The sequence below is a fragment of the Hyaena hyaena genome, unplaced genomic scaffold (assembly GCF_003009895.1).
Source record: "Hyaena hyaena isolate Hyena2069 unplaced genomic scaffold, ASM300989v1 scaffold_11, whole genome shotgun sequence".
In the NCBI taxonomy this organism is placed as follows: Eukaryota; Metazoa; Chordata; class Mammalia; order Carnivora; family Hyaenidae; genus Hyaena; species Hyaena hyaena.
Window position 1 is genome coordinate 1,885,109 of NW_024080643.1, and position 12,739 is coordinate 1,897,847.

Genomic DNA, 12,739 nt, shown 5'->3' on the forward strand with positions numbered 1-12,739 from the left:
AGAGTTAAGGTGCACTCTTGCCTGCCTTCCTACTTACCTGCTAGCCTTCCGCATTTTATTACACACATATCTTAAGGCATTATTCTGGATTCAAAATTAAAACCTCAGCGTCATGCATTTTTTATGGCTGCTTAATAGCATCACAATATATAACTCCATGATATATTCATTTTTTACCCCAGAAAGAACAGTGTTTGAATCTGTAAATGGTGTTACATAACAGATTATAGGCAGCAGCTACACTTTTATTTTTAAAGTTCCAGCGTGGCTGGGAGGCTCATTCTGTTAAGCATCCAACTTTTGATTTTGATTCAGGTCGTGATCTCATGGTGATGAGTTGGAACCCCACGTAAGGCTCTGCACGGAGTGTGGAACCTGCTTAAGATTCTCTCTGCCCCCTCCCCCACTCATAGCATGCATGCTCTCATAAATAAATAAATAAATAAATAAATAAATAAATAAATAAATAACCAACCAACCAATCTATTTCCTGTTCCTATGCCTCAACCATTCTATGGCAAGCAACTGTATGGAATTGATGAACTATTTCCCATATCTTCTCTGGGATGCTTTCCTTCCTGGTAGAGCCCACAAGGATCCATGTAAATAACCTGTCTATGAAATTCGGATACCTGCTCCCATCATCTCCATAGATGCCTGGCCCTTTGTCATTGAACAGTAATGGACACAAGGCATCTGGTAAAATATTTGGTGGTAGACCAGTGGTTAATCCCAATGCCATGCGCCACGTTTAAAATTGTGGGTTGCATACACACTGTACTGTGCTTCTAGACTGATAATTGTTTGCATTTGTATACAGGGTTTAATCATTAAAAATTTTTTTTTATTGAAGTGTAGTTGACATACAATGCTACATTAGTTTTACGAATAGTTGTTTAACTAAAAATAACACGGAGGATACCTTTGGCCAAACCGAAGCTTGTATTCTAGACAAGAGATTAGCGATTAGAAGGCTAATGGTGAGGCGTTGCATGCATTCTATTAATACTGCTACCATTCCCAATAACGCAACTCTATCCAGTGCTCTCTTGACTATAAGCATCCTGTCGCTGACTAGCCTGCATTGTTTCAGAGCAGTGTGATCCTGAAGAGGATGTACCAAGTTCTGAAAGATTAACAAACAGTAGCTTCCATTAAACCAAGAGCTGTCTATTTAATCTTCCATGTATCGCTTGTGTTTTTATTGAAGTGGCACCTCTGCTTTTCAGGTGTTCATAAGCTGAAAGTTAATACATTCTGAATTTCCCGTGCCCATGACCTGGAAACTAATACATTCTGGCCTGAAATACCCTGTGATTCAACATGAGTGAGAGCAGGATGCTGTTGGTGATTGTGATTCATTCTATATGAGGTGGTGTTGGGCCCCGTTTGCCCACAATCCTCTGAACAGTAACACTGGATAAGAACAGAAGCCAGTGGGGTTATGCTCCAAATGCAGTGCACTTCCTGCCATTGGTAGACAAGCACTACCTAATAGACAAAACCTTCCTCTCTGCATTTTTAGAGCGCGAAGATTGTTCTGTTCCCCTCCCTCTGCATAACCAGATGAGGGTCTACCAGACTTCTCTACCAAATACTTTGTGAGCCGTGTCTCGTGCCCTGTCAACCAGATCTTGACCCTTGCTCCAGGCAGCTCAGGTCACTTCCGTGACATCGTATGGTAGATTGAAATGACATTGTCAGACAGCCCTGTGGAGGTGGTTTTTGAACTCATTCAAGGAAACAAACAGCAGTGTGGGAGTAGAGCCTTTTCTGGAGAAAGGTAACTCTGTGGTCGGCAGGAGATTTCTCACTGGCCGACCTTAATTAACTCTGATGCCACATGAAAAGGAGCTGTGCATGGGTACAGGTCATGGGGAGGTACCTGATGGTAGTGCGGTGACAGGCTAATGATAAATGAAGGCTCCCTGTTAAACCATGGCCCTCCGAGAAGCCAGTGTTAAGTAAAAAGCTCACCCAAGACATGTCCCTCGTAAACATTGATAGTAGGGCTCTCGGCGTTATTAGGGTACTTCTCTCTTGGTAAAAATCTTAAACCACTCAGAATTTTTTCTCTTAAATAACTTTTATAAAGGAAAAACGAATCAAGCCAGTAACTCATGCATGGATAGAGGGAAGACTGTCCAAGTTTTGATTATTTTAGACATTGGCCACATCCATAGGCGAATAGTGTGGTGTCCTCTCTGCCTTGCGCTGCAAAAGCTATTTGTGAATTTTGACTGATAATTAAAACACTGTTAGGCTGCTTTAAGAAACCCGATAGCAGAATGATTCAAGTGAACATAGCTATAGGGTAGTGCCAACCCTAACTGCTGAAATTAACATTTAAATAACTTCTTCGCTTCTTTTTTTGCACTCGAATTCAAGGCATAAATGCCATGGGAATGATTATTTAAAATTTTCTGTTAAAGCATAGAGATCAGGTGTTCAACATTTCAAGTCTGATGATTTGGGAGTTACTTCAAATAGCAAAACCTCTAAAGCAAGAGGCCAGTGGATTCTTTTTGTGCATCTGTGTGGTAAAATGGTGAGTTTAATGTCACATAAGGACTATAGCAAGCCTTTGGGATTAGCGGCTTTCTACAAATTAAACGTTTGGTTTCTGGACCCAAGCTACTTCAGCATTTGGCCCTGAAGATCAATCACACAATTACTCTAATGTAAAATATCCTGTATTTGTCCATCCGAGAGTTGCAAATAATCTTATCAACGTAACGGATTAGTCAGCCGTAAGTCAGAGCTCCGTGCTATCGCCAAATACATGTCAGCTTCTAAATCCCAGCCAAAAAAAGCTCTCCCTGTGTCTAAAACGATGAAGGAAACAATTCAGACACATACACAAACCGCCAAACCTCTTATACATCTAAAAATGTACTCCCCCCCATACCTAAAACAACGGTGACATTTTCACAGAGAGAGTGATGTGTGTGCATCCGAGTAAGGAGGTGTGTACGTGTGCATGTATTCACGTTAACATCCTTTTATTCTTGAGGGTTTTCCTCGACTTAATGCCAGGTATTTGGGGAGGGGGGGAAATAACATTTTGAAAATTAACATCATGGCTAATCGTGGACTCAAGCTATGCCACTGCTATGACAAACCCTGTGGCTTTCCTGTCTTCCATGTGGTCCGTTGGTAGATGGGATATGAACCCTTGGGTCTTTCTCCATCATGCTATAAATGAAACATGCATTATATGTATGTATGTATGTGTGTGTGTGTGTGTGTATATATATATATATATATATATATATATTTATTTATTTATTTATAATTCCCTCCATCAGTGCTGTCAGCTTCGCTGCTGGGGGGGAGGTCATCATTTAAGGCTGTCGTTCTATCAGTGTGCTCACTTATAATGTACCCTTTATATTACCTGATAAGTACTTTAATAAAGGTACAGCATGGAGGCTGAGACCAAGGTTTAGCCTTTTTCTTTTTTTTAAAGCACCAGGGCCCCATAGGAATTACATCCCAAACAAAAATTTTAGTAGTTTCTAGAAATTTGATGCATCTACCATTGCATTCTTAACCTTTCTCCCACCCATGCCACCAACCAGAGAGGTTCTATAAAATTTACTCTGTGAGCCGTAAGCTTTTAATAAAGTGCATCTTGGGGAAAGAATATCTTCCTTTATTATGAATTATGTCTAATTAACCTCATCCAACCTTGCTAAAGGCTCATGGTCTTAAAATCAAGTTTTGGAAACCTGATACTTGGGGATTTATACTTAGATAAAGAGGTCATTTATCATGTAGGATTATGTACTATTGAAAACATGGTATGCAGAATCAAAGACAGATGCATCTCATTTGAAATAAATCTAATATACAAGGCTTTGCATTAAAAAAATTAGAAATCAATTTTAATATAAAAGGAAACACCACTAGGTGTTTTTCTGAATGTGCTAACAGCAGTTTTCAAGGTGACTCAGTTTGTTACAATTCCAATTTAAATGGTTAAAATTCAAAATACACCATTAGACGTGACTTAACATTAACATCAAATTAAATCAAAAAGGCTGTTATTTGGGGGAACAGTGAGTTTTTTGCAGTATATTTGTGAAACTTCTAATACATAAAGAGTGATGTTATTGAGCATGAAGGAAAAACCAGCCTTCTACAGCTTTGAGCTAGAAAAATAGTATAAAATCTAATGGTGATAAGGAAAAATGTGGCAACAAAGTTCAAAATGGCTTCATATTCTATGTCTTCAATTTATCTCTGTGATTACATTAGTTGTAAGATTTTATTTTATTTTTCTTACTTTACTTTTTACTTTACATAGGCTTCATGCCCAGCGTGGAGCCCATAATGGGGCTTGAACTCATGACACTGAGATCAAGACCTGAGCTGAGATCACGAGTTGGACTCTTAACTGATTGAGTCACTCAGGCTCCCCATAAGTTCTTTGTTTAAAAAAAAAAAAAAGTTTCATTGATATAAAATGCACATTCCATGAAACTCACCATTTTAAGTTGTATAATTTGGGGTGGCTTTAAAAAAGCTTATTTATTATTTATTTTGAGAGAGAAAGAGGGAGAATGTGGGAGAGGCAGAGAGAGGGAGAGAGAGAATCCCAAGCAGTCTCCATGCTGTCAGCCCTACGTGGGGCTCGATCCTGCGAGCCGTGAGATCATGTAATTCAGTGTTTTTTAATAACGTATTCAGAATTCGGTGTTTTTTTAGTAATGTATTTAGAATTCAGTGATACAGCCATCACTGTAGCAGGATTCTTGTACAGAGAATCGTAACACCGAGGCTTTTCTTTCCAGGAGGCAATTTTATTCACACTAGTACTGCTCAGTTGGGTTCCTACCCGAAGAACTGAGTCCTAAATGTCATGTGGCATAGTTGTTTTTTTTTTTTTTTAACACATTTTCTACTTCTTTGTCTCCCATATATGGTAACACACAAACATGCAATCTGATTAAGTGGTCTCGTGTTACAAGGTCATGAGAGATGTTCTCAAGTACATGTATAGACAGGTTGCCTTGAGATTGTTTTTGTTTTTGTTTTCTCTCCTTAGGGAAGAGACCCTACCACATCACCACTGTCTGATTTTAGGACATTTTCACCACCCCAGAAAGAAACACCCTATGCACTATTTCCTTCTTCCCCTGCCCCTAGCCATCACTAATGTATTCTCTGTTTCTGTGGATTTGCTTATACTAGACATTTCAGACAAATTGAATTGGACAATATATGGCTTTTTGTGACAGGCTGCTTTTACTTAGCGTGGTGTTTTTGCTTTGGGTTCTTAAATAAGAGAAGTTTATTTTCTCACAGTCTGGAAGCTGGAAGTCCAAATTTAAGGTATCGACAGGTTTGATTTCTCCTGAGGCTTTTCTCTGTGGCTTGTAGACCGCCGCCTCCTCCCTATGTTCTAATATGATCTTTCCTTTTCGTGCACCAGCATGATATTTTCAAGGGTCATCTATGTCCTAGTGTGTAGAAGTACTTCATTCCTTCTTATTGCCAAGGAACATTCCATTGTACGGATATACCGCATTTTGTCCATTCGTCATTGATAGACTTCAAGGTTGCTTACACTTTTTGGCTGTTAAAAGGAATACTGCTGTAGGTACACATTTCTGTACCAGTTTTTATGTGGAAGTGTGTTTTTAGTTCTCTGAGATAGGTATCTAGGAGCAGAATTGCCGTTTGTATGTTTAACCATTTGAGGAACTGCCATACTGTTTTTCTTTTCTTTTTTTTTTTTTAATTTTTTATTTATTTCTAGGAGAGAGAGACAGCGTGAGCAGGGGAGGGTCAGAGAGAGAGGGAGACTCAGACTCTGAAATGGGCTCCAGGCTCTGAGCTGGCAGTCAGCACAGAGCCCAACGCGGGGCTTAAACCCACGAACCGTGAGATCATGACCTAAGCGAAAATCGGACACTTAACCGACTAAGCCACCCAGGCACCCCTGCCATACTGTTTTTCAAAGTGATTGCACCATTTTATAACCTGACCCACAGAATATGAGAGCTTCAACCCTCATTATTGTCTGTCTTTTTTATTTAACCTAGGAGCTATGAAGTGGTGTCTCACTGTAGTTTTGATTTGCATTTTCCTGCATCTTTTCGTGTGCTAATTGACCATTTATAAATCTTTGGGAAAATGTCTTTTCAGACCCTTTGTCCATTTTTAAATTGGGATATTTGTCTTTTTATTAGTCAGAAGTATTTTTTTTTTTTGACGTGATTTGTAACTTGGTACATTGGTATGAATGACTGTAGTCTTGGGGTCATAGAATTTTTAGGTGGGAAAGAATTCTAAACATATCCCTCCATAGGCAGATAAAGGATCTGAAGCTTATGTGACATGCGCATGGCCACTGCAGACCTAGTTAGTGGCTAAGCTGGAGGGATCAATGATGCTAAACAAAAACTGGAGAAACATAGATGTTTCATGATTTATATTCGAATAAGGCCCCTTTCGTACAGAGAATAATAACCCTTTGATTTTAATGGCCTAGAAGCGAAGGAAGGAGTGGCATCTGGAAGGAAGGGGAGCGAAGAGATTTATCTTGATATCGCATTCAGCTAATAACACTGTTTTTACTCAGATCAATGAAAACAGCAGTTTTCTAAGGATACTTTTAGTCAGACTTTATGTAAGAATCTCTCTCAGTCTTAGAAGTGACGGGCAAGGCTATCTGGCTCATCATCACCCATGGTAGAAGTTTGGTGTGTTCGTATCCAGCAGGGTTGGCTCTGAAGAAGAAACCTCAGTCGTTGGGGCTTTGGCTTTGATCGCAAAATAAAGCCATCCTTGACTTGGAATTGTTCTCGCTCCTCCCACTGAAGTCAAAGAAAGCTCTCCATTTTGCCCAAGAAATCAAGGTGGGGAGTGGAGAGCCGTGTTTTAGAACAGTCTGTGTATGAGCTTTCAGCCAGAGGTTTAGCGTGTGGGAAGGGAAGGGATTTTTGCCAAAGAGTCATGTGGTTCTGTTCTCTTTCTACCTACCAGACAAAACAGAACAGACAAACAATGAAGAAAATATTCAGACAAGAATAATATAAAGTGTCACCATTTACTTAAGTCCGTGTACACACACTGGTTGTAAGTTTTGTATTTAAGTAATCTATACACTCAGTGTGGGGCTCGAACTCATGACCCCAAGATCCAGAGTCACATGCTCTTCTCAATGAGCCAGCCAGCCACCCCATAGTAGCTTTTTAAAGCTATTACGCCACAATGCTTGATAGCTTATTCTAATAAAGAAGCATGTGATAAAGCCCATTTCCATGGTCTGCATTGTTTTTTTGTTTTGTTATTTAAATAATGGTTTTCCCAATAGAACTAGGTCTCTTTGCCTCTATTACAGTAGTCTTCCCCCCACCAAATGTCTGGTTTTGCTTTCCACAGTTTTAGTCACCTGTAAACCTGTAACCTAGAAGCACTGATCCTCCTTCTAATATATGGACAGAAGGTCATTAACAGACTAACACTCCGTGATCTTACTTCACCTCATCACTTGGGCATTTTATCATCTCACGTCATCAGCATGAGAAGGGTGGGTGCAGTACAATAAGATATTTTGAGAGAAAGACCGCATTCACCTAACTTTTATTACAGTATATTCTTACAATTGGCCTATTTTGTTATTAGTTCTTGTTCATCTCTTACCGTACCAACCTCATAAATGGGAATGTGTCACAGGCGTGTGTGTGTCTAGGAAACAACATAGCAGAAGTAAGGTTTGGTACTTTTGTGGTTTCAGGCAGCCTCCAGGGGCTCTTACAACATGTCCCTTGCAGATAAGGCGAGACTGCTGTGTATTGTAGTTGGCTTCGTGGAAACAGCAGATTAGCACAGACCACCTAATTCACGCAGGGGACCACAATTTGTTTAAACCAGATCTCTAGGCTACTGTGGCAAACAGTGGAAAGTTCTGATCCCCATCTGAGCTTCACGAGGAGAATCCTCGTTGAATTCTAGCACTCAACCCCTGGAAATAAAGAACGCCGTGGATGGTGTTTCTTATTGGGCAATGTGATTCTGAGCTGTTACTCACTGGGAAGAGCAAACTGGTTTTCACTTGCTGTGACAATGGATACGGATGTGTACATATTTATGTCTTTATTTTTTTAAGTTTATTTATTTTGAAAGAGAGGAAAGGAGCAAGCATCTCAGGCAGGCTCCGTGCTGTCAGTGCAGAGCTTGGCACAGGGCTCAGACTCCTGAATCGTGAGATGTTGACCAGGGCCAAAGTTGAGTCAGACTTAACTGACGGGGCCTCCCACAAGGTGCCCCCATGTCTGTATCTTTATATATATCACTAGTGAAATGGAGAAAGTGCTGACCTACAGTAGACAGTCAAAAAATGTCAGTCAGATCTTCACTACTCAGATGGGTGTATGGACTTTAAATTGCATTAAAAAAATGTTTTAAGGCCTAATGTGTAAAGCATTTGAGGAATAAATATTTCACTTGCCTTTTCCCTATTAGTTTTCCTGTTAAACTGTAGTCTTGGCACCACCATTAATCTTTATGAGATTCTGGTTTCCGATTAACTGAAGAATGATGGTATTCTCAGAGGGTCCAGTTACATGGAAATAGTTTTCTCCTGTTTCTCCTTTCCTTTGTTTTAATCAACTACGTTTGCCTAGCTTCCTCATTCCAAGTGCAAAATTCATTGGTGTCAGTGGAGACTAATTATATAGCAAATTATTTTTCTTAGCATTTTTCTCCTAAACTTTCCAGTAACCCCATCATTTTCTGTGCCTTATTTAACCACTCAGTTGTGTTGCTTTCTTTTGGTGGGAGGATAGGATGGGGAGTGCAGAGGAGAGGATGTGGATGGAGTATTTTTTTTTTAATTTCACTTTTCATTTTAGAGCAAGAGCAAGTCGGGGAGAGGGGCAGAGGAGAGAGAGAGAGAGAGAGAGAGAGAGAAAATCCCATGCAGGCTCCATGCTCAGAGCAGAGCCTGACATAGGACTCGATCCAATGACCCTGGGATCTAGAGTTGGATGCTCAACTGACTGAGCCCCCAGATGCCCCTAGGTGATGTATTCTTTAAGAGCCTCTTCTCTGTATAGCACTTCCCTCAGCTGTGATTTGGGTGGGTCTTTGAGGTCAAACCTTCTGATGAATGTTAGGAGTACTGGTTTTTTAGGGTGCTGATAAAGATTCATATGATTTAGAAACCTAAGTAGTAGGCAATGGCGTTCATTTCATGTCACAAAAAGGGAGGCTTTCCACTGGCCCCTCCTGGTTGAGAAAGCTCCTTGTCTCCACATCAGCCATAGCGATGCTTCTACATAATGGCAGAATTTTTTGCATGAGCCTTCACTGGATTTTTTCCAGCACGTGAACACTGCTTAATTGAATCTCCAGAATTCCACACCATAAGGAAGGGCAAAAACTATTCTGGCCTGGATATTTTTCAGGATGGGTATTATCGGTTGTGGCTGTGGCTTGAGAAAAATGGAGTGTTCCCATGGATCACTGGTTTTGAGCTACATTTTGAGCCTCAGAGAACTCCTACAGATGAATAAAGTACAAAATGCTTCCCTAGGTACCTCAATGGGTCAACGTGTTCTGTGGGTCATGGGATAGACCGATTGGATCTATATGAAACAGTGACTTTAATTTAAATTAGTTAATAGGTAGCCATTTTTTCCTAGTAGTAATTTGAATCAGGACCCAGGGTGTATAGAAGTTGCTTTTTACGATTTATATCGCCAGAAATGCAGATTAGGTTAATTTAATGTCTTTGCGATTACATCTCAACGTAATATCCTGGGACATGGGGGGGGGGAGGGAGAGCAGGTCTGCGAGATGCCAGTGATTGGGTATCTGCCCCATATCAGGTGGCACGCACCACTCAGATGACAGAGCACTGAAACCACACGCCGTGCCCGCAAGGTAGGTAATGGGTTTTCCGGTTTTACACACGAGGATGCAAAGGAACAACAGTTATGGAATGCCAAGGTCATGCACCTGGTAGATGGAGAAATTAAGCTTCAAATGCAGGTCTTTTAACCAAGCCTAGTTTTCTTTGTGATACTGGAACCCATGAGTAACACTAGAGAGCACTGCTCGACTTGACCGTGGACTTTGACATGTGTATGTCATCTCACAGGTCTGTGATCTGACCTGAAAACCTAGAGGATTGTTCAGCTCAGCCTTCTACCTTGAATTCCATGGCATGAGGCAATTTCTTCAGTAAAAAAATATTTTTAAGATTGGCTCCAAGATGGGCTTAAATTTGTGTCCAAGAATAGCCATCCTCTAGTCCCCTAACCCTTATCCCTGCTAATCCTGGGCCCGTGATCTCCTGCTTTCACCAGGCATCTGCAGCTGCCTCTCCGGGGTGGGGCGGAGGGGAGAGGAAGGGGAGGGAGGGGAGTGGGGAGAGAGAGAAGCCGGGGCAGGAGAGACCCTTATTGATATTTATTGTGATGAGTCAGTGCCCATGTCGCTCTAGGAGATTCCCCTCCATAACACTAGTGACTCCAAGGATTATGGGACTGGAGATGTCAGATACCCATGGTCATCTAGCTCAGTCTCTTGGTTTACAGATAAGAGAACTGAGATCTGGAGAGAGAGGTGGCTTGGCCAGTGTCACACAGAGCCCCTACGGTTGATGCTATTATCGTGTTGTGCAGAGATGTGTAGATGTCCGGGCACTTCTGTGTGGCTGATTTCATTTTCTCACAACATTCCCCATGAAGTATGCTTGTCGCATGTCACGTAGGGGTGAATAGTTCCCTTTTTTTTGTTCCATTATAGAGGGAACTTGGAGATTATGTAAGACAAACCAAAGTTTTCCAAAACCGATAGGGTCTATAATGCATTTTCCAAATGAGGAAACTAGTTCAGAAAGAGAAATGACTCGCCCAAAATATCGTGACCTTAGTAATCACTGAACTGTGTCTAGAGCCCAGGAAGTTTCTACACTTTGCATTTGGAGAAAAAGATCAGGCCTGGATGACCACATGATCCACCATGGTAGAAGTTCAGTTTTGAATGACACTGACATTTAATTCTTAGAGTTAAAAAAAATTTTTTTAGCATTATTTATTTTTGGGGGAGAGAGAGAGAGAGAGAGAGAGAGAGAGAGAGAGATCGTGAGCGGGGGAGGGGCAGAGAGAAAGGGAGACACAGAACCTGAAGCAGGCTCCAGGGACTGAACTGTCAGCACAGAGCCCGATGCAGGGCTTGAACCCATGAACCATGAGATCATGACCTGAGCCAGAGTCTGACACTTAACCGACTGAGCCACCTAGGCCCCCCTAATCCTGAGAGTTTTTAATGCTACTTTATATTCTTAACATGGCTGCATTTAGAAACATGTATGACTCTGCTAATGTTCTCAGTTTAGTGGGTTTGTGGATATTAAATCATCTGGCATGATAGGACATACAATATTTGCAAATGAGGCTAGGACTAGAAAGATTTTGCGAATTAAAAGAATACTACATGTACCTTTTTGCGTGTGCTGGTAAGTGAAAGATGAAAAGTTATCTTCATGGAAAGATACAACTTAAGAAGGCAATTTGCAAATAATACATTTCCAAAATTTGTTTTCCAGGATCTAGTTCAGGTTCAAAATTAAAAGGTCCTGAACTGAGTTTAAAAGGTACCCAGCACGTCATACAAGCAGGCCAGACACTGTATCTCAAGTGTAGGTAAGTGACTGTGTTGGTTTGGGGAAAAGCGGGGTGCCCTTCCCACGGCAGAATACTTCCCTGGCAGAGTAGAAAAGCGGGCTCTCGGAGAACAAAGGTGGGGACTTCAGGGGTCTCTCGTGGTCTGCAGAGTGCAAGCTACATGTTCCAGCTTCACGAGGAGAGACTCCCTCCTTCAAGGAGAACAGGGACGGGATGCCCCGAACCTTTTCTGCATCTTCTGAGTTGTTTAGAAGCTTTCTAAATGTGTTGTTTCTCTGTAACACAGAGGACTACATTTCAAGGCCCTCAGAACCGCACTTCGTAGTGAAATGGATGCATAAGGACCTGGTCCCAGCCCTGACCAGGTTGTGTTTTCTTGTCTGTGATTGCAGAGGGGAAGCAGCCCTTTCATGGTCTTTGCCTGAAACAGTGAGAAAGGAAAGCAAAAGGCTCAGCATAACTGAATCGGTCTGTGGAAGAAATGACAGACAGCTCTGCAGTACTTTGACCTTGAACATGGCTCAGGCAAACCACACCGGCTTCTATAGCTGCAAATATCTATCTACACCTGCTACAAAGAAGAAGAAAACAGAAGCTACAGTCTACGTATTTATTCATGGTAAGATTTCCGTTTTCTGCATTCTGTTTGTTATTGCTTTGGAGTAAGATATAAATTCACCCCGATCCCTTGGAAAGTGGGCGTCCCTAGTGATGAAGGACATGGACCAGGAAAGAGATTCTGCCCCGGAAACAGGTGGAATGCATTTTTGATGCATTTCTTGAGGGTCAGTTTCAACCAGTTTTCAAGGCCGGGTAGTCAATTTCGTGTTTCATTCAAGGAGGGACTCTTGTCTATTTCATTCAGCACCGTATCCATAGCGCCTAGAGTAGTGGATGGCTCATTGCACAGTTGGATGAATAAATGAATGCCAAGATTTTAGTTCCATTTCTTAATTATCTAGAAGGGTAAAATAGAATGTAATATTTTTTTTATCCTTTAACACAACTGTATTCTCTTCTATATCAGAATTATAAAATACTGTTCTTTCTACTAAATTATACATGTAATGTTGTTAATGTCCCTTGAATGTTGG

The 12,739-nt window shown here is 41.1% G+C and overlaps 1 protein-coding gene across 6 annotated transcripts in view; it reads left to right on the forward strand.

The window, feature by feature from the left end:
• Positions 1-12,739, forward strand: part of FLT1 (fms related receptor tyrosine kinase 1) — a 182,002-nt gene that overhangs the window by 18,890 nt on the left and 150,373 nt on the right. For all 6 annotated transcript variants that reach the window (XM_039254971.1, XM_039254951.1, XM_039254960.1 and 3 more), the window contains exons 4-5: positions 11,567-11,663; positions 12,038-12,264. In XM_039254971.1, the coding sequence (XP_039110902.1) occupies positions 11,567-11,663; positions 12,038-12,264 (324 nt within the window). The remainder of the gene's footprint in view (positions 1-11,566; positions 11,664-12,037; positions 12,265-12,739) is intronic.